Source organism: Phoxinus phoxinus (genome assembly GCF_949152265.1).
Source record: "Phoxinus phoxinus genome assembly, chromosome: 11".
In the NCBI taxonomy this organism is placed as follows: domain Eukaryota; kingdom Metazoa; phylum Chordata; class Actinopteri; order Cypriniformes; family Leuciscidae; genus Phoxinus; species Phoxinus phoxinus.
Window position 1 is genome coordinate 30,551,225 of NC_136886.1, and position 22,075 is coordinate 30,573,299.

The window sequence follows — 22,075 nt, forward strand, 5'->3', positions numbered from 1 at the left end:
CCTTTTTCCCCAGTACCACGCCCTCTTGTCTAGTTGAGTCCTTGTTTGTCTGAGTATTGTCACCTGTTCCTCATATTCTCTGCTCCCTATATATATGTTCTCTTGTCCTCATGTTTTGTCAGTATATTTCTGTGTGCTGCATTGTTTGTTTGACAGTCTACTGTAGTTTCTAGTCAGAGCTTACTCTAGTCTCATCTTGTCTAGTCTCATCTAATCAATTCTCACCTTGTCTAGTCCCATCTTGTCTCACATTGTCTAGTCTCATCTTGTCTAGCCTCATCTTGTTTAGTCTCATCTTGTCTAGTCCCATCTTGTCTCACCTTGTCTAGTCTCACCTTGTCTAGTCTCACCTTGTCTAGTCCCATCTTGTCTAGTCTCATCTTGTCTAGTCTCATCTTGTCTCGTCTCATCTTGTCTCACCTTGTCTAGTCTCACCTTGTCTAGTCTCACCTTGTCTAGTCCCATCTTGTCTAGTCTCATCTTGTCTAGTCTCATCTTGTCTAGTCCCATCTTGTCTCACCTTGTCTAGTCTCACCTTGTCTAGTCTCACCTTGTCTAGTCCCATCTTGTCTAGTCTCATCTTGTCTAGTCTCATCTTGTCTAGTCCCATCTTGTCTTGTCCCATCTTGTCTAGTCCCATCTTGTCTAGTCTCATCTTGTCTAGTCCCATCTTGTCTCATCTTGTCTAGTCTCACCTTGTCTAGTCTCACCTTGTCTAGTCCCATCTTGTCTAGTCTCATCTTGTCTAGTCTCATCTTGTCTCGTCTCATCTTGTCTCACCTTGTCTAGTCCCATCTTGTCTAGTCCCATCTTGTCTCGTCTCATCTTGTCTAGTCCCATCTTGTCTAGTCTCATCTTGTCTAGTCCCATCTTGTCTCACCTTGTCTAGTCTCATCTTGTCTAGTCCCATCTTGTCTAGTCCCATCTTGTCTAGTCCCATCTTGTCTAGTCCCATCTTGTCTCACCTTGTCTAGTCCCATCTTGTCTAGTCTCATCTTGTCTCACCTTGTCTAGTCTCATCTTGTCTTGTCTCATCTTGTCTCGTCACATCTTGACTAGTCTCATCTTGTCTCGTCTCATCTTGTCTAGTCCCATCTTGTCTAGTCTCATCTTGTCTAGTCCCATCTTGTCTCACCTTGTCTAGTCTCATCTTGTCTAGTCCCATCTTGTCCCATCTTGTCTAGTCTCATCTTGTCTAGTCTCACCTTGTCTAGTCTCATCTTGTCTTGTCTCATCTTGTCTCGTCTCATCTTGACTAGTCTCATCTTGTCTCGTCTCATCTTGTCTAGTCCCATCTTGTCTAGTCTCATCTTGTCTAGTCCCATCTTGTCTCATCTTGTCTAGTCTCACCTTGTCTAGTCTCATCTTGTCTAGTCTCACCTTGTCTAGTCTCATCTTGTCTAGTCCCATCTTGTCTAGTCCCATCTTGTCTCACCTTGTCTAGTCCCATCTTGTCTAGTCCCATCTTGTCTAGTCCCATCTTGTCTAGTCTCATCTTGTCTAGTCTCACCTTGTCTAGTCTCATCTTGTCTAGTCCCATCTTGTCTTACCTTGTCTAGTCCCATCTTGTCTTACCTTGTCTAGTCCCATCTTGTCTAGTCTCATCTTGACTAGTCTCATCTTGTCTCGTCTCATCTTGTCTAGTCCCATCTTGTCTAGTCTCATCTTGTCTAGTCCCATCTTGTCTCATCTTGTCTAGTCTCACCTTGTCTAGTCCCATCTTGTCTAGTCCCATCTTGTCTAGTCTCATCTTGTCTAGTCCCATCTTGTCTCATCTTGTCTCGTCTCATCTTGACTAGTCTCATCTTGTCTCGTCTCATCTTGTCTAGTCCCATCTTGTCTAGTCTCCTCTTGTCTAGTCCCATCTTGTCTAGTCTCATCTTGTCTAGTCCCATCTTGTCTAGTCCCATCTCTTCTCGACCTCAGGTCACTCGCCACACTCAATACACGGAGAAATGCTGTTCAAAAACAGCCTCAAAGTCCCAGAAATCTCAAAGTCATCATTCGTGTCGCGTGTGTGAGGATGTGTGAGCGAGTGCCAGCACTGATATGATCTTGACTGATCTGGATAATATTTCTTTCATCAGTGTTGTGAGGCAGAGCAGGTTATTCAGTGTCCGTCTGCACATCTTCTTTTATTTCATATACGCTGATTTGTCATGGGACAAATTTCTACATTTCTAGACTGTTGCTTACATTCATCTTAATGAAATATCGACTGCTGTTGTGTCACATGGATATTAAAAACTCCATCTGCAACATAACTCAAGATATTAATAATGAAAGTTTATACAGTGATGCCTTTAAGAACAGTTTAAGTAATATTTACTGAGGAAAATTAAAAGGTTTCAGTTAAACCAGAGGTTGGACAGTGTTACCGCTTCTGCTCATTCTTCTTTTCTTGCTTGACGTCAGTCTTGCTAGCTTAAGACTCTCTTAATAAGACACACGTTGCATATTGTGTGTGTGTAGCTGTCCGAACACAGGTGAACTGTCATGTGGTTACTGAAGCATTTCTTTCCTCCAAATGAAGCTTCTTCACTGCTTTTTCTCAAAGAAAACGTCATATACACCGAATCTGTGTATTTAGTTAAGATGACAAGAAGACATGCAGAAACAGAGTTGAAGCACCTCAGATTTCAGTTAAGGGTCTCAGCAGCTTCAGGAGGGAATGAGAATGAAGAATGAACACGGTCAGATCAGACTTTATCTGTTGCTAATTCTGGTTTCTTCACTGACTTCACCACACTGAACATAATGGACAACGTTTCTTTTCTATACAAATATTCTTCAAAAAGGGTTTTCAAGCCTTCAAGGAGGAAATGGCCCTAAATGAATCGTAAATGTGGCCGAGCAGCAGCGTGTGCCGTGAGTAAATGGTGAGTAAATGTCAGTGTAAAGGGGACTGGGGAGGAATATGGGCAGCTTCATGTTGAGATTGATCATTTTAAAGCTGAATTTTATTAAATAAGGGCCAGATCATTTTATATTCCATGAAGAGAATGTTAGAGCAGAAAGAGCAATGATGCTTTGCCGCTGATGTCTGTTCAGTTAATGGGAACACCTTAAAGGGTTAGTTCACCCAAAAATCTGTCAGTAATTACTCACCCTCATGTTGTTCCAAACCCGAAAGTAAATGATGAATTTTAATTTCTGAGTGAACTATCCCTTTATTGAACTATCCCTTTAAGTGTTGATTAAACGCTGAAGACCCAGAGGAAACTCTGTCTCTCTCTCATGCTGGCCCATCTTTGGCTGAGATCCTCACAGATGTTCAGCAGACACTAATCATCAGACACCTTTACATTACTGACCAGTGACCACTGTGAGAAACAGATTTAGAAATAAAGTGCTTTTTATTATCAAAAAGACGGTTATGATATAAAAGACAATGGGTAATTTAAATGTAAAAAAGAATACTAAATTACAAAATGTTTACACCTTAAAATGAAATACAAAGACAGCTATATTTCAAAAGATCATAAAATAATTTCCACTTGTATATCTTGAGTATTTAAAAAATAAGACTTGGTATTATAAATATTTTACAAAGCATTTTTTTTTTTTTTTACTGTAGAAATATTTAATGTGAGGATCATGAACTTGAATAGAAGGCTAAATGTTGTGTGTCGTTTTACAATGTTATGCGCTCAGTGCTTGAAAACAGCACCACTTTACACTCAATAGTTTACAATGGATAGTGGTATATATATTTCGGCAGGTCTAAATATTATTCATGTATGTATTCAAACATCAATCAATACACAATATTTTGAAAAAGCAGACAAAGATAAATATGTAAACCGTAAAAAAAAAAAGAGAGAAAAAAATATTATTTTTCCTTTGGGTCCCCTCCATTTCTACAAACACATTACACATTGAATGCCTTTACACAGCTCGTTTATATTCAATTATAAGGTCACTAGAGTTAAAGGAGACCGGGGCTAGTTGTCACAGGGTCTCTATCTCAGGTTTGAGTCAGACATCTATAGTTGCAAAAACACTTGTTCACCTTTGCTGGTTTTAAACACCTTGTTCAAAACATTTTTTGGGTAAATATTATTTTTTTGGCCAAAATACAGTAATGGTTTTAAATTGTTGTTGTTTCATTAATTATTTTGTACTTCACAATTGTTTTAACTGTTTAAAATTGCTATAATATGCTATTTAAATGGCAGTGTTCTCATTGTGACAACTTACCCCATGTAGTGTGATAATATGCCTAGATTTTTTCCCCTGGGCAATAATGTTTTTTGAAGCAAAACAGAAGAGTATTTGAAATGGAATTTCAGAAATAAACCTATTCTGAGGAATATTCACTGGTGCAAAAAGTGACAACTAGCCCCAATCGGCCCTTTATAGTATATAAAATTAATTTTGAATTGGTTGGAAATGTAACTCTTTTCCAAGAGAGCTCTTTTCCTTAAACTGACTTTTTTTTTAGCTTTTGCAAGGAGTTTCAGATGAATATCATGGCACCATGAACCTTTTTGGCCTCCACAATACAGACAGTCAGAATATGTGCTTCATTGAGAACATTACAGACCAAAATCAGATTTATCTATGCACATATTTCCTCGATTTCATCCTCGTCGTCTTCACCCTTTTCATCTTTAACGATTCCCTCATCGATGCTCTCCAGGCGGACCCTCTGGCCACCTGGGTCGAGCGAGCCCCTCTCTGCGGGCTGAGCCGGTGAAATGTTGTCAGTCAGAGACTCCGTACCGAACAGCAGAAATTTGGCATCGCACTCTATGGCTTTTGCCATACTGGATGCAAAGATGTCAATCGCCTGGTGTATCTCCGCCTTCACCAGGTGCTGAGACTCCTCCTTACCTACTGGAAAGCACAAATACAGAATTAGAAATAAGTAATGAATTTTCCTATTATCACTGTAAAGCTGATTTGAAACAATCTACTGAATAAGCTCTATAATAAAGGTGACTTAACTTGACTACATTATCAATTACAACTGCAAGAGACGTTCCTGTGTGTAAAACAGATGTTTGGCCCTTTTATTTAGTAGCAGCAATGAGAAATATGACAGGAAAAGGTTTAGGGTTGATGGTGTTGATGTCAAATTTGATACAACTTTACACAGAAAAGATTAGTAAGCAATTTTGTTCTCACAAAAATCATGTTAACACACATATTGTCTACGTCTTGTGGCTGCACTATTGAAACAGTAAATATTTTAACGTTTACAGATTGGTCTTTTTACAGTTTTTTTTTTTTTTAAGAAAAAGAGGAACAAATATAAATGTATTTGTCGTTGTAATCAACATCAGTTTTTTTCAAGTAACAAGTAAAGTAATGCATTACTTTTAAATTTACAACAAAAATATCCGAGTATAGTAGAGCTCATAAGATATTTAGAATAGAATCATATGAGGGGCTAAGACATTTGGATCATAATAAAAAAAAAAATTATGCAGAAGGTAAATTATCAGAAAGTATCCCACTGTACCAGTATTCACACTATGTTAATACAAATGTACTCTATGTATTTAAAATAATTTTGCAATGTCTTGGATGCTGACAATCGATGATCCAATCCAACCACACTAATAACCAAAACAATAGTTAACAACGCTGCAAGAGTTACTGTAACAACACATTAGATTCCACAAAAAGTGACTATATGCAATTAGTTACTTTTTAGGAAGTAAGGCAGTATTGTAACGCTTTACTTTTAAAAGTAACTTTCTCCAACACTGATCAACATTATGCGACAAATGCTGTCGATTGAGCTTAGCATGTATCAAACCTGGAAAATAATTTGACATTAGTAACGTTAAGTTGGCTTTCAAGTGCTTTGTAAAATGATGTCCTTTTAATAACTTGCTAAGGAGAGGTAGTTAACTATACCTTTAGCCTGCTGTTCCACTTGGTCCTCAAACATTACTGAACTCCTGCGCTTGTTGAATAAAGCACTGTAGTGTGAGCTTTCTGCTTCCTCAGAACAGTTATCCAGCAACATGATATCTGTACCTGCAGAGTAACGGTTGCAAAACAAAACACTTTAGGTAACAATAAATGGGTTTATTAATTTTATTTAAATAATACTTTCATTCAGAAAGGATGCATTAAACTGATCAAAAGTGACTGAAAAGACATGTATACTATTAAACAAATTATATGTACCATGGTATTTCACCTTTTTAATACTGTATATTTATTTAAATAAATGCAGTCTTGGTGAGCATAAGAGACTTGTTTTGAACGGGTGTGCAAGTATAACATTGGATCTACACACACCTGAGTCCTGGGAAAAACTGAAGCCAGTGTCTCCTGTGCTACTACCAGCACCTAAAAGCGGACCTCCACCAGCCAACATGGCCGTCAGGTGTGGAGACATACCGAGATCTGCAACAGAAAGATGAAGATTAAAGGCAGGACACGGTATAATGTGTAACGGGTTAGTGGCGACAGATTTTTATTTGTTTATTTATTTTCAGAGTGAAAAATTCCTTTAGGGAAGTAGGTCTCAACCAGGATAACTTAAAAGCATTCACCGGTAAATTAATAAATACAAATAAAATAAAAAAATGACCTAAATTAAAATGCAAGAAAACACATAACTGAAATAATTTTCCACAATTTTTTTTTTTTTTGCAGTGGAGATAGATAGATAGATAGATAGATAGATAGATAGATAGATAGATAGATAGATAGATAGATAGATAGATAGATAGATAGATAGATAATCTATATGGTCAGATATGACCATTATTAATACTAGTCTGAGAAAGTACCAGTAATCAACCTATCGCATATTAAAAATAGCTAAATAAGGATTTGATTAGCAACATCATAGCCCTACATAACCACACATGATCATGACTTTATATAACATTCACCTGTGATTCGGTTGGAGATGCTAAAGAGGCGGGACTTCCTGTGGCGACTAATGAATGATTCCCGGTAGTGGCGGTCACCACAGCACATGCCAAGCAGCTCTTTCCTTACAGTTTTATTCCACAGCCCGTAAATGAGAGGATGACAGGCAGCACTGACAAACGACAGCCAAGTCACCATCGTCTCCAGTCCAGGAGACACACTTCCTCGCCCCCATACCGCCTCGGTGCAGATCACCACCACATACGGCCCCCATGTCAACAAGAAGGTGCCGACCACCACCAAAATGGTGACCAGCGCTTTACACTGGCTCCCAGCGTAGATCAAACCTCTTCGACTCCCGATGGAAGAAACCGAGGCGGTGGAGTTTTTCCGTCCGCTCCTGTTGGAGGACGCGGGCACTTGAACTACCACAACCGTCCCGCAGTGCACCTTGCGAGCTTTGTGCCGTGCCACACGAAAGATGAAGCCGTAGCACACCAGCATGGCAAACAGTGGAATCAGACAGCACCACACAACCCAGAATGCAGTGTAGCTGACTTCACGATGCCAGGCCACAGTGCATGTCTTCTTGAAACGATCAAACTCAAATGTGGACCAGCCGAACAGAGGAGGCAGGCAGGCCACCAGAGAATGAAGCCACAGGTAGACAATGGCCACTGCTGCACGATTCCCTGTGATCTTGACAGGGTAGACCATCGGAAACAGCACCGCATAGTACCTGACAGAACACAAAAAGTGGTTAGTCTAGTTTTAGATGTCGAGATTATCTAATTCTGACCTTAAAGGACAGTCAATAACATCACAAAGTTTTGGCTTTTGCATGTGTTGTCGAGTTTAATTGTTGTCAAACCTTGTGTAATACAAAGCTCAACCCCATGCAATTATTGGAGCAACCAGAACATAAAACTGTTACAGTATATTTAAAAAAGCATTAGATCATTAGAAATTTTAGCATGTTTCCACACATATCAAGCAAGAGTAAAAATCAAGACAGCAGGGGTTAAAAAAACAGACAACAATGCAACCATTCATTTGTACTTCATCTACAGGATACAGATTTTGACATCTAGACTGCTGTGCTGATTCCAAAAAAGATTTAATGTAGAACAACGAGTGTTGTTGGATAGTGTTTGGCTCATTTTGAGTGCCAAAGATGAGTTTGCGATGCATGATAAAAAGAAATGAACTTTATAATATTCCTTACCTGTCAATGGCAATGGCTCCCAACGTGAGCATGCTGGCAGAGCTGATGAGCAGATATAACAGTGCCGTGAAGTTGCACCATACAACTCCGAACAGCCATTCTCCATTAAGAGAGCTGGCAACGACAAATGGCAGCACCAGTACCGACAACAGGAGGTTAGAAAGCGTCAGGCTGAAGACAAACTTGTTGCTTGGCGTTAAGAGGTAGGGCTTCCGATAAAGGGTCAACACAACAAGCAAATTGCCCAGACAGACAAACAAGGCAATGGCTAATATGACAACAGACTCCACGATCCAGGCCCAGCTGTCTCCCACGTCTGTGCCGTTCCCCGGTAAGGTTGCATTGCTGCTGGTGTTCATGATAAGCACGCTACGTCATCCAAATGCAGACCAAGGGTATGTTTGCAGAGATCCATAGATCCATCGCATGATCATCTCACCTAGAAAGTTACAAAAATAAACAATTGATAATAATTGTTAAAGGAAGTGCTCATCCATAAATGAAAGTGAACTTTATCATGCCATTAAAAAATACTTGTGTGTGGAGGAACACACAAAGAGTTATTTTGCAGAATGTCCAAGTTGCTCCCGTCTACACAATGAAAGTAAAAGGGGACTGAAGCTCTCAAACGAATTCATTTTTTTTTACAAAACCACCATATATTGTGATCTTATGCACTATATCCCAAGTAAGGCTGCAACAAATAATGGATCAAATCGATAATAAACAATAGAGAAAACTAGAACGTACATCTGCCAGTCACGTCACTTTACAGTAGTGAACATTGCATTTCTATGGGCAAAACATATTTGCATTTTGCATAAAGGATCGTCCTGACAGCAAGAGAGCCTTTGTTAAACTTCACAGACTTCATCGAAGGAGCAATAGAAAGGGAGCACAATAATTATTAGGAAAATATAGGCTGCAAAATATATGTTAGAAGCTAAATGTATGGGCTAATTTAATTGGGTTTAAATGTAAAATAATGAATTCAAATGTCTTTATTGCTGTGGGCAATTTTTAGAATGTAATGTTGAACACTTTTTTGCTCATAATATATAGCACAGTGTTACTTTATTTGTTTTATAGCCTTCAATTTGTCAGTCCCCATTCCTTTTTGTTGTATGGACAAGAGCAGCTTGGACATTCTGCTAAATATTGCATGAAAAAAATAATAATCCAGATTTGGAACAACATGAGGGTGAATAATTCATTGTTCAGTGAACTATTCTTTAATTTCACATACATAATTGCTAAATCAAGTGCAAATGTAAGAGCTAAGGTACAAAATAACAATTTACAGCACTCTATTATTACAGCTGAACATAGACCAGATGGCAAAAGGTAATAAAGCGTTTACCAGCATAAAACCTCTCGTTATTACACTAACGTTACATATCAACGTTGTTCCATGCAATAAATCGTACCATTAAATCAAAGTGAATTTGACTTTGAAATCATGCTTAACTGTTTATAAGTTGAGTTTGATGTGACAGGCTATAACGTTATAACTGATATATTAAACTCCAAACTGTAAACCAAAAACAAAAAAACTTTAGTATAGTTTTGTTAAGTATTGAGAGTGATCAAATAATTTGTCAGATTTAATCAATACAGCATAGAGAAACAAATATCTAACAATTCTAATTGAACAAAGACCACTATTTAAACGCAACTTCCAACGTTAGTACGAAAAAGTTTACTTCGAGAGATATTAATTTATTGACAAGTAAGTTACTGGCCAACTCACCTCGCTGCTTTAGAGTGGTATTAAATCTCGCTTTAAAGTAGATGCGTGACTTTATTTACAGTTTGCCGCTGATGAGATTCCCAGAAACTAGCACCGCAATGGCGGCGAGTGTCTCCCCGACACCGTCTCTCTCAGGCAGGCTGTGTGTGGGTCTGTGTGTGGTCTGTCCTACGCTGGTCTCTCTGTCTACACAAGTAAAAAAGCTCAACTGCAACTCAGACACTTTAAAATCTAATGTGTCACCGACACTTACGGTTAAATAGCATTGGTTAACTTATGTGATACACATAAAGTACTAGTTTGACTAAATGTGTTTATTTAACACACGTCTCCGTAACAAGACAGTGAGGTGGGTTTAGATAATGCAGACATAAAAATAGTAATGAGCGTTTCATTTTTATTTGCAATACTGTATTATTTCAGTTCTTCTGAAATTTACTTTTGGACCACCAAAGACGATTAAACATTCCCGCAGGTGACGTTACAAGGGCCACGTGACTACGAGTGGCCAATAAACGACTCGGTTCTGGTATCTGTAACCACGAGCACGTATGGCACTAATATCATACTGTCTACGACTGATATCGAAATCGAAAGACTTTCCACGTCGCCTATCGCAATGACAAGTCATCAAAGAGCAAATAATAAAGGCAATAACAAACAACATAGGTCACTGGGTTCATAATGTAGGAGCTCATGTTAGAAGGAATTCATAATTTATCATTCGAAATGTCATCTCTTGTCCCTCATGAGCATGTGTAAAAAATATATATAGCCTAATTGTTTTTGTAATGAATGTCCTTATTTTTAATAGTAGATTGTTTATTAACAATATGCAATGGTCGAAGAACAAACTCGATTTATTTGTAAATAAATTACTTCTTGACTGTAAAATTGTGAGGGGAAAATTTTAACTTGCATTTTGACCAGTTTTCTACTTCTCAAATGTTTATTTCTATTTGCATGATATAAAAACCCCACAAAACATTAATGGAAATCAAAATAAAACGGGCTTTGAGATGCTTTGCTTGTCAAGAATGGGCGTGTCGTGTAATATCGCGATATTTGAGATGCGGAAGTGATTGTCAGATGATTTAGGTCATGTGGTGTTGCACGATTAAACGTTCTTTAAACAGACTCTGTGTGTAGTCAAGTCAAGAATAAATCATTCGAATTTCTAAGCGAATTAATTTGTTTCGGGGACTTTTCTTCAAGCATGCAGAACGTCATTAACTCGGTGAAAGGAACTGCTTTGGGGGTGGCAGAGTTTTTAACGCCAGTTTTGAAGGTAAGACGAGAAGTGTTAGCATGATTTTCAGTCTGTATCCAGAAGCTGTAGCATTAAATATGAGGTTTTATAATTGCGAAGAATTCGATCATGGACCTGTAAGCAGAACTTACTGATCCAATGCTAGGATGATGTCAGTAGAGATCAATACTACTGCTACCAACAGGCATCAAAACACAAGAAAACATGCAACCTGTCAGATGGCCCAAAGTTCAGTAGACGCCACTGCTGGCTGAAAAAACACTGCATTTTAGGGAAAATAACCAGGTAAAGGTTTGCATTGCCTGGAATGCAAAATGTGATGTAGTTAAGGCCATACGCATCTCATGTTTTCTTCGTGGAGTGATGCATATGATGCCACATCAGTCAATTTGTCTAATGTACAACAACACTGTAAATTAATTAGAATGAATCTTTCTATAAACTCGTTATTTAAAGTAACAAACCTTTTTTATGTTAAAACTAAAATATATTCCATTTATAAGTTATACATCTATAATAATATATCACATTACATTGGTTAGATATAGTATTTATAGCATGCATGAACTGATAAAATGTATAGCTTGAATGCAAGTCGCTTTGGATAAAAGTGTCTTCAAAATGCGTAAATGTATTGTTACAATTTAACTCCATGATCACAAACATATTGGCTGGAAACTGTACAGTGCAAAACAATTTGTAAACCACAAGATAGCCAACTATATATCTTTACTTTGGTGACAGATTTAAATTAGCAAGTGCAAGTGACAGTTTGTAAATTGATATTTGATATGGCAAGACTTTCACACCCAGGTTTTTCAACCCTAATATAAAGATTAGAGTGGGGAAAAAAGTTTAAATGTTATTTATATCTTGTTTTTCACTTTTCCAGGAATCTAAATTTAAAGAAACTGGGGTTATAACGCCAGAGGAGGTGAGTGTGCATTTTGATTTTATGGTGTAATATATGCAACTTATTAGGATTTACACACTGATTCAAGCACAACAGTGTTTTGTGTTCTGTGCAGTTTGTTGCAGCAGGAGATCATCTGGTTCATCACTGCCCCACATGGAAATGGCAAGAACACACACGCACACATGCACACACATACACACACACACACACACTATCTAGGGACACTCCATAGACTTCTACTGTTTTTATATACAGCTATAAATGTTCAGACGTCATGCCCACAGACCACTAACACTGTTTGCTCAACGTCTGATGCATGTGGCACACAAAACTGGAAACACTTTTGTGAAAGCAAAATTAATCTTATTGGCTGCTTTCTACAGGTTTTCCAGGAGCCTGTTTGGCGATCTTTAATGGTCTGCCAGGAAATAAAGCAGTTTACTTTAAAAGTTTAGATACAGCAGCACTGAATGCTTCAGAGGAGCAACTGAACGCTACACTTGAAAAAAATGTGTGAATTTCACTGCATAGAAACTTCGAGATATCAGGCGATTTGTGTGAGGCACTTCGATGAAATCAAAGAGATGTGTTCACATGTTAACTGATGAAATACGTTAAATTTTTTTATTATTTTCTGAGCTTGGCCAACTTTTTCGGTTCTCAAGTGATCCTATTGTACTGTTGCGTTTCCACTCGCATCTATAATGGAAAATCAGGCGAAGTAGTTTACTTCGAAGTTTGAAGGGAATATCTGCATTTTATGCAAGTAGACATGAAAATATCGATAGTCTTTTATAGCAATCCAGTCAGTTATTGTAGTGACATGTTCTCTAAACATGATGTTGTTGGACAAAACAAAACTGTGATTGGTCACTTTACCTGTCAGTCAGACGTCCTTTAACTTCAAGGGGGTGCTCCTCGGCCAATTGCAGTGGCTATAGAGCCCAGACTTATGTCATTAGCTAAAGGTCTGGTTTTGCAAGACTATAAATACTATAACCTAACCCTAACAGAAAACTTAAAAAAGGGAGTTTTTGTCATTTAAAGGATTAGTTCACTTTTAAAATGAAAATTCTGTCATCATATACTCACCCTTAAGTTGTTTAAAACCTGTATGAATTTCTTTCCTCTGCTGAACACAAAGGAAGATATTTAGAAGAATGTCAGTAACCAGACAGTTTTTGGTTCCCATTGACTTCCATAGTATATATTTTTCCTACTATGGAAGTCAATGGGAACCAAAAACTGTCTGGTTACTGACATTCTTCTAAATATCTTCCTTTGTGTTCAGCAGAGGATAGAAATTCATACAGGTTTGAAACAACTTAAGGGTTGAGTATATGATGACAGAATTTTCATTTTAAAAGTGAACATCCTTTAAATGACAAAAACTCCCTTTTTCTCTAGGTGCCTAGAGATTCCCAGCCCTAGTGTTCATCAGTTATATTCAATGATTATCAAGCTAGTACACTAGGGTTAGTGTACTGTACACTACACTGCTCTGTCCTATTATGTGCTTCATGAGTGTGAAAGTGTGCAGCAATACTGTTTTAAACCGTACACAGCATTGTGCCTGACTTCATCATACAGATGTTTGATTCAGTGATCATCTCTGAAATACATCCTTATACGATTGAAAATAAGTGTGTGTAAAACCCTGACTTCACTGTTAGCAGTCTGATGGTGGTAGTTGTGGCTTCGTTGAATCGACACACAGCAGGAATGGAGTGTGTTGCATAGGAAGGGCTTTAGCACCACAACACACACGTGTGAACTTTAAAAAGAGTAAAACATCGAACCGCTCTCTTCCCACGGTTCGACACACACTGCACTGTTCATCTCACGTCTGATGACGCATCTCTAATCTGATTTGTTGAAAATAACAACGTTTAAAACAGACAGTTCTGCTAAGTCTTGCGCTTGGATGGACAAATTTTCAAAAATGTTTGTCATTTAAGCTCAAGCCTTTATGTGAGAAGGTTGTTGGGGAACATGAGAAACATAAATTCAGTCAAGACTGTTTAAACTTTGGAATGGTAGTATATTTTAGTGATTTGCTTTAGGCCAGTGGTTCTCAACTGGGCCAGGCACGAATTATTTAAAATTAGACAAAAGCTAGCATTAAAACGAGATAAAACGCATTCAAAATCAAGATGTAACCTGACATATGTATTTTATATTTGTTCCCTCAACAACTGCCACTTTTATTTGAGAACCAGAATTCCCATGGTGTGGAAACACGAAGGAATTTTAAACTGGAAAAGTCATGAAACGTGCGTGCGTGCGTGTGTGCGTACATATATACACACACATACACACACATCTAATTATGTGAAGATCTAAAGTATTTCCCAAATATCAGATATAAATAGTTGAAAACCATAACTTTAAGCAATTCTTTGACCTTCATATGAGATATATTCTGTATATTTGTGGCTTTTTACATTGTTTAGAATCTATATTCTTTACTTTTAGGGCATCTGGAGAAGAAGCAAAGGTGAAGCCCTATCTGCCCAAAGACAAGCAGTTTCTATTAACCCGGAATGGTAAAAGATGAAAACAATATTCACTTTCTGAAATGTACATTCCCACAGTGTGCAAATGATTTGTATTGTGTTGTGTAAAGCTGATGAATGTTTTGTAAATGTCTCTGTTTTGGGGCTCAGTTCCATGTTACAAGCGCTGTAAACAGATGGAATACTCTGATGAGCTGGAGGCCATTATAGAAGAGGATGATGGAGACGGGGGATGGGTGGATACCTATCATAACGCTGGTAGGGAACAGAAACTAGACAAACAGTAACATGTCTTTTTCATGCTTTCGTTTCTGGCAGACATTCTTTTGGATTTTTATTTATTTTTATTACTAGGTGTTACAGGGGTGATGGATGCAGTTCGGGAAATTTCATTGGATAATAAGGTAAAGCTACTTTAAAGGGTTATCTCACCCAAAAATAAAAATTTCGTCATCATTTACTTTCCCTCATGTTGTTCCAAACCCTAAGACTTTCGTTCGTCAGAAATCTGAGAGCTTTCTGTCCCTCCATTGACAGCTACGCAACTGACATGTGAATAAAATCCCAAATTCAATCTGTTATAAAGCGATCGTTTCCTTTTCAGAAAATTTGGACTAAACTGCTTGACTCATATGGATTAGTTTTACGATCTCTTTATGAACTTTTCGAAGCTGGTAGTTGTATAGCTGTCAATGGAGGGACAGAAATCGCTCCGATTTCATCAAAAAGATCTTCATTTGTGTTTCGAAGATGAACGAAAGTCTTGCAGGTTTGGAACGACATGAGGGAGAGTAATTAATGACAGAATTTTTATTTTTGGCTGAACAATCCCTCTAAGAATGGAAGAAATTTCATAGAAGTAATTTTATTTTATGTTTTGGTTTTAAGTTGTGAATAATGTTTTTAATATAAGTTAATATTTATTGTTTTGTATGCACTTAAACGACAATATGAATATGAACGTGCAGTCAGGTGCATGTGGAAATGGTGAAGATGATGATGATGAGGAGGAGGAAGGAGAGCCAGCAGACATGGAAGGTAGCTCTGAATTTTTTATTTTTCATCACATGCATTGTTAACCAGTATGTTTGCCTTTATAACTGGTATTTGTATTTCAGAATATGAAGAAAGTGGACTTTTGGAGACAGATGATGTAAGAAATTGTGCTCAACGCAAGCTTTTCAACATCAGAAATGTCTTTTGCAGAATTATTCATTAATATTCTTTGTTCAGGCCACTCTTGACACAAGTAAAATGGCTGATTTAAGTAAATCCAAAGCAGAGGCTGGTGGGGAAGATGCCATTCTACAGACAAGAACTTACGATCTTTACATCACATATGACAAATATTACCAGACACCAAGACTATGGCTTTTTGGATATGATGAGGTAACTTTGCTCTATGATGCTTTGACATGATGGCAACATGTGACGTGATGGAAGCCTGTGGCTCCATCTTTCATTAATTCTTCCATCTTTTCCTTTTTTCTCCCATCACTTTAGTAAAACTCAGTTTGTTTACTCCCTGCATGTTTTTCTCCTTCTTAGGACAGACAGCCTCTATCGGTGGATCAGATGTATGAAGACATCAGCCAGGATCACGTCAAAAAAACAGTCACCATTGAGAATCACCCTCACCTTCCCCCACCTGCCATGTGCTCCGTGCATCCGTGCAGGTCAATACACACATTACATGAATAATACCATTGTCGCACAAGTATTTTTCTCATCCTGTGCCGTCCTCTAATAGACCAGTATTAGGAAACTGGAAATCTTCAATAATGTATTAATTCATGCTCTCTCATTTACATTCAGTGTCATGCCACCTAATTATCTGCTCTCTTGCTTTTAATGATCAGACATGCAGAGGTGATGAAAAAGATTATCGAGACTGTGGCGGAAGGAGGAGGAGAACTCGGGGTCCATATGTATCCTTTCTTATAGCTTATGTGTGTAAGAGCATGCACTACCGTTCAAAAGATTTTTAATGTATTTGTCTCTTATGCTCACTAAGGCTGCATTTATTTGCACAAAAAATTTAATTATTACAATTTAAAATAATTATGCCAGACTTCAGTGTCACACGACCCTTCAGAAATCATTATAATATGCTGATTTGTTGCTCAAAAAACATTTTCTTATTACTAATGTTAATATTTTTGTGGAAACCATGACTTTCTTTTTCAGAAATTATTCAAAAGAACAACATTTATTTAAAAGGTACACTATGTAACGTTTGTCTTTCTAGCGGTTAGAAAACAAACTTGCATGCATTTTGCTTGTTTTGGCTCTGCGTGATTTGTAATTTTGAACATAAAAAAGTTGCATAGTGTACCTTATAAAGTAGAAATATTTTGTAACATTAGATTTGTTTTTCTTTTGATCAATTAAACACATTTGCTGAATAAAACTATTATATATTTTTGAAAAAATCTTGACCCCCCAAAATTTTGAATGGTAGTGTACACGTCCAGTCGAGAAAAATAAAATAAATCCCTCTAATTCTATGATTCCCCACATTTTAGAATAATAGTTATCAGAAATATGCAGTAACAACTAAGAATGCAGTGGTTAAATTGATGACTCGCTACTGGCATACTGTTAGCCATCTTCATGAGCTACTGTACATCATGAGATGCTTTTTAAACCGTATTAAGTTACCATGTATGCTAGACACTTTTGTGACTGCACATCGAAAATCATGAAACATTTTTTTAGCCAAGTATGTCTAGTAGTGTGCTTGCAGATTTATTCTTGGTGTTCTTATTGGAATTAACAAATGTTTATGTTGGTTTATGAGTCACTTAAAAAAAAAAACATTCCCTTAACTTTTCATAACTTCAGGTATCTTCTGATTTTCCTGAAATTTGTGCAAGCTGTCATTCCTACAATAGAATATGATTACACGAGGCATTTCACCATGTAACTTATTCCATTCACCATTATGCCCACAACTATGACAACATGTATTGTTACTGCGTTGAGGAAGCAGCAGCAGTATGAAACTCAGAGACACTGTCCTGGAAAGATGCTGGGAATGTTCTATGAAATGCCCGGGAGGGGATCTGCTGAGTCTGATGGTTTGCAACACACATTTAAATCCAGTTTTCCCTACTGTTCTTCAGCTTAATCTCTGTATTAGCCACTTGCTCTTAATGCTGTCCTAAAACTAAACATGTTTTATTTTATATTTACATTTCCAAAAAAAAACTGTGCGACATTTAACAAGCCATTCTCCTGTTTTAATGGCAAATAATAAATGGCTGTCAAAATATGTTGGTGTTATTTGTATGATCAGAATAATTTTGTGAGTGTGAGCTGAGCTTTGTCTGGTGTTGGACGGGTCGACTTATTGTCTGAGCGCATTGTTCTTTGAATGCTGGAATCACTGTCTTGGATCCAGAGCATTGTTGTGGTAAAACATATTCACAATCCAACTGTCTGCATCTGTAGAATTGACAAACCAGTTATTGTATATGTGGATTCTATGTATTGTTGACTTGGAATTCAACATCAATTGATGTGGGAAAGAAATTGAATTTGAAAAGACTTAATGGGGGTTTTCTGTCATGATGGTCCACAGATAAGCACAGAAACAGTTATCAAGGAAGTCTGGTCTTTAGGGAATTGTATGCATATTACATCTTATGCAACTGACAACCAATATGCTCTTAATTGGTTGGCCCTGTGCACATATTCTGCGATATGTGACATTTATTAATAAAACCCACTTTTTAAGCAGGATTACTTCTTGTATTGACTACTCTGGGGCTAGAATAATTCCAATTGCTGTAACAACAAAATTGATAGTTTTAAAAAATGGCACCGGGGGGCAGCATTCCCTAAAAAAATGTTTTTTATAGTATACACATGACATGGTCTACTGTACTCGGGATTATGCATATGTTTTCTTTAACTTGTCTTCTGCCTAACATGGCTGGTGTCAAATCATTATTATTTGCTAGTTTGATTTCCAAAAATACGTTTTCAAAACTGCTTGTCCAATGTAGGGTCCTACAGAACCTAATCTCACCAGGCAAGTGCAACATGTTTCTGGATTAACATTTTAGTTGATCCTGTAACAACATTCCTATCAACCGATCATATTTGAGGGACAAGTTTGTCTTTTATTAGGATTAAAACCAGAGTTAGATGGTTCTACATCAGTGTTATTTACTCCGATGTTATGGTGTGGTAGATCTATATATTAAATATAATGGCAAAGTTCAATCAAGTAGGTAATGCACATAAACCATGCAACAACAATATTTTATTTAGTTTTTTCGTTTGAAACGACACGGAACTATTCTTCCCGGAACGTTTTAATCCTTGTTTGTTTTCATGGGGAACGTGCGTCAGTCGAAACGGCCCCTTTGTTGGTGAGTTGATACCTTGATACTTTGATACTGGTCAATTTTTCACCGATTAAAAATTTTAAACGCTTTCTAAAATGTATTATGTTACTGATTGTCTATGTGAAAAATGTAATTACCCGCTGTCAGTTGTTGATACATATCAAAGGAAGAGTGACGTATGTTATATTACGCAGTATAATCGAAATGATGAACACGTTTAGCCTCCACAACTTACTAAGAAAACCTGAATCAATATGAAAATTTACCATGTTTATATTATGGTAACTGTAGTGTATTTTAGGGGGCTTAGTTGAGATTGATAATAGTGGATTAAAGATCTATTTGATCTTATTTTTTATTTTTTTTACTTAATACATTCATAATACATTCATCTCAGAAATCAGTCTTTCTATAGAAACCATATTACATGGAGCTTTACTTTAGCTACTGTGCATAAACATGTTAAAGTCGACGTGAAACGAAAGTTGCAATAGTCTTTTCTTCACTAATGTGATGATTATTCGTGTGAAAGGGATTCTTGAACAAGAAAAACATGTTGGGCGGGACTTGATTTTGTAAATAAGGAATTGATTGGATCGTTGTGGTTTGCTATTGGTTAATCTCACGTCAGTGACAAGTAGCCCCGCCCTCGCCCCGTAAACGCTTCATCAAGGAAGAGGAAAGATGTCACTGCAAGAGGGAGGGGAAGCTATTTTAAATTAAATATTACGAGGGCACACGCATTAAAAAAAAAAAAAAAAATGATGTGCATGTATAAATAATTTATAAAAAACGCTGTAATATTCCATAAATAAACAAGAATTGTCCATTTTGATTTCATGGTGACTTTAAAAAAATTATGTTGTTTATATGATATTCTAAATTTACTTGTACAATCTGCATGAAATAGTATAACGTCAACGTGTGCTGTGGGGAAAATGGAAGCAGCCCTGTTTGCCCTCCCATGGGTGCCAGTGAATATCGCTGGCTCTGATCTCCTGGCTAAAGCCTGGTTCGGTGACACTCAGTACCGGGTTCTGCTGAGTGACCTGAGCACTGTGTGGGAAGAAGAAATGAACGCAGACGACATCCAGAGCCGAGCACAGGCAAGAATGTACAACACTGCTGGTATCTAGTTGAAGTGCCTTTAATTCAATACTTAAAAACTTCAGACAATCACACTGTAGCATTATGTCAATGCTCACTTAGTTATCTCTGTTCAACTAAAATCAAAATTTAGAATTGATATGATGATGCAAAACACATAAGACTCACTGAAATCAAGTTGTCATCTTTATTTATATTGCGCTTTATACAATACAGTTTGTTTCAAAGCAGCTTTACAGTGTTAAAAAGTTAAATATGGATCAGCGATGCAAAACAGACTTCAATTCTACTGTAAAGCAGCTCTAGAAACACAATAGTGTCATTGTTCAGTTCAAATCAGTTCAGTGTTGATTCAGTTCTGTGTAATAACTCTAAAGTTCATCAGTTACACTACCGGTCATAAGTTTGGAATAAGTATGATGTTTTTAATGTAAAAAAAAAAAAACTGTAATATTGTAAAATATTATTGGTATTCAAAATAACTGTTTTCTATTGAATATATATTTATTTAAATTATGTAGTTTATTTTTGTGATGCAAAGCTAAATTTTCAGCATCATTACTCCAGTCTTCAGTGTCACATGATCCTTCAGAAATCATTCTAATATGCTGATTTATTAGTACCAGTTATTATTATTGCCATCACAAGAATAAATTACATTTTTAAAAGATAATAAAATAGAAAACAGTTATTTTAAATTGTTATAATATTTCATAATCTTATTGTAAGATTAAATTACTGTACTTTTGATCAAATAAATGAGCAGAAGAGACTTCTTACAAAAACATTATTATTCCAAAGTTTTGGCTGGGAGAGTGTATAATGATGGAATATATATATATATCATTGCATTCTTAGCCGGCCAATATTTCATACTAATTTATTCTCAATTTTTTCTTTTTCTCTGTATGACAGGATCTGAATAAGCGTCTAAGGGCTCCAACACAGGCTTTTTTCTCTCATCTGTGTTCTGTGGCACGGCCTTCTTTCTCCAGCCAAGCTGATGATCCGATCTCTGCTGCACACGTTGCTCTTGAAAGGCACGGCGACAATCTAACAGTCAAACTCAAAAGCGAGCTGGCCGGGCTGCCGTTCTACTGGGAGTTCCGCTGCACCACAACACCTGTAGCCGTGGTATGAACCTTCCTTATCTATTATTATACCATGGTCTGTCGGAATACTTCATTCTGATTGGCTGGAAGCTGTGCATTAAAACCGTTTAATGCACAGGTAGTTCCAGTCAGTTCAATCACTGTTCTATAGTAATATGCTGCTTTCATTGAATCTCTCTCTCTCTCTCTCTCTCTCTCTCTCTCTCTCTCTCTCTCTCTCTCTCTCTCTCTCTCTCTCTCTCTCTCTCTCTCTCTCTCTCTCTCTCTCTCTCTCTCTCTCTCTCTCTCTCTCTCTTTTACCCTTCTGGTCAAATATTGTGCTGCAATCATCAATAACAGCTTGAACTTGTCAATGCTAGCAAATTACCATGGTATACGCTAGTTAATCCACAGCTAGCTGTGCATTATTATTATTTTTGCCTCCAAATCATTTAATGCACTGCTAGCCATGGATTATGCCTTTATACCACAGGGTTGTTGAATGCTTGATTCTGATTGGTTGCCGAATGTTCTAAGATGTGCAATTATTTTTCCAATAAACGCACAGCTATGAAGTAGTTCCAGGTCTGTAGACTGCATTACAGTTCAATTTAACATTTAAATAAATTATTCGAAATGGTAATTTTTTTTGTGCAGTTGCTGATATTTTTGATATGACCAAAAAGTAAGATGACATTCTGAAATCAATGAGATCTTTATTTCAGTATAGCAGACTACTCGAATAAAATACATTTAAATATCAGTTGTCACTCCCAATAATATGTCTTATTAAGATTATATTTAAATGCTTTGTTTTATGAGTAAAGCATGAGTAATATAGTTTTTATTGTTGAGTTAAAAACATCTATAGTAATGCAATACAATGATGACTGAGAGATGAACAAATAAACGTTCCTCATCATATTTGATACTTGTACTTTATGTATTATGCTGTATTTTAACATGATTTTTCTATAAAATGATGTATGGATAATCAAGTTAAGT

General features: G+C 37.0%; 3 protein-coding genes across 5 annotated transcripts in view; 2 read left to right on the forward strand and 1 right to left on the reverse strand.

Annotated features, from left to right (window-relative positions):
* Window positions 1–3,340: 3,340 nt before the first annotated feature.
* Window positions 3,341–10,148, reverse strand: gpr161a (G protein-coupled receptor 161a). Of its 2 annotated transcripts, none has more exons than XM_079628070.1 (6): window positions 9,816–9,999; window positions 8,066–8,504; window positions 6,861–7,579; window positions 6,259–6,366; window positions 5,869–5,991; window positions 3,341–4,839 (listed from the first exon to the last, which is right to left on the reverse strand). In XM_079628070.1, the coding sequence occupies exons 2-6, from the start codon at window positions 8,422–8,424 to the stop codon at window positions 4,562–4,564; spliced, it is 1,587 nt and encodes a 528-aa protein (XP_079484196.1). In that variant the 5' UTR covers window positions 8,425–8,504; window positions 9,816–9,999; the 3' UTR covers window positions 3,341–4,561. The 2 variants fall into 2 exon arrangements, with proteins under 2 accessions (XP_079484196.1, XP_079484197.1); XM_079628071.1 differs by having other exon boundaries at window positions 3,348–4,836; window positions 9,816–10,148.
* A 697-nt stretch (window positions 10,149–10,845) lies between these two features.
* Window positions 10,846–18,576, forward strand: atg3 (autophagy related 3). Its single transcript, XM_079628087.1, has 12 exons — window positions 10,846–11,103; window positions 11,978–12,019; window positions 12,114–12,163; window positions 14,477–14,547; window positions 14,668–14,775; window positions 14,872–14,921; window positions 15,486–15,555; window positions 15,636–15,670; window positions 15,751–15,906; window positions 16,066–16,193; window positions 16,377–16,445; window positions 17,362–18,576. Exons 1-12 carry the CDS (start codon window positions 11,032–11,034, stop codon window positions 17,441–17,443), a joined length of 933 nt encoding a protein of 310 aa, XP_079484213.1. The 5' UTR covers window positions 10,846–11,031; the 3' UTR covers window positions 17,444–18,576.
* Window positions 18,403–22,075, forward strand: part of nhej1 (nonhomologous end-joining factor 1) — a 217,776-nt gene continuing 214,103 nt past the window's right edge. The window contains exons 1-3 of one of the 2 annotated variants that reach the window (XM_079628081.1): window positions 18,403–18,896; window positions 19,783–19,978; window positions 20,895–21,113. In XM_079628081.1, coding sequence (XP_079484207.1) covers window positions 18,859–18,896; window positions 19,783–19,978; window positions 20,895–21,113 — 453 coding nt within the window. In that variant the 5' untranslated portion in view covers window positions 18,403–18,858. The remainder of the gene's footprint in view (window positions 18,897–19,782; window positions 19,979–20,894; window positions 21,114–22,075) is intronic. The other variant, XM_079628082.1, reaches the window with a different exon arrangement.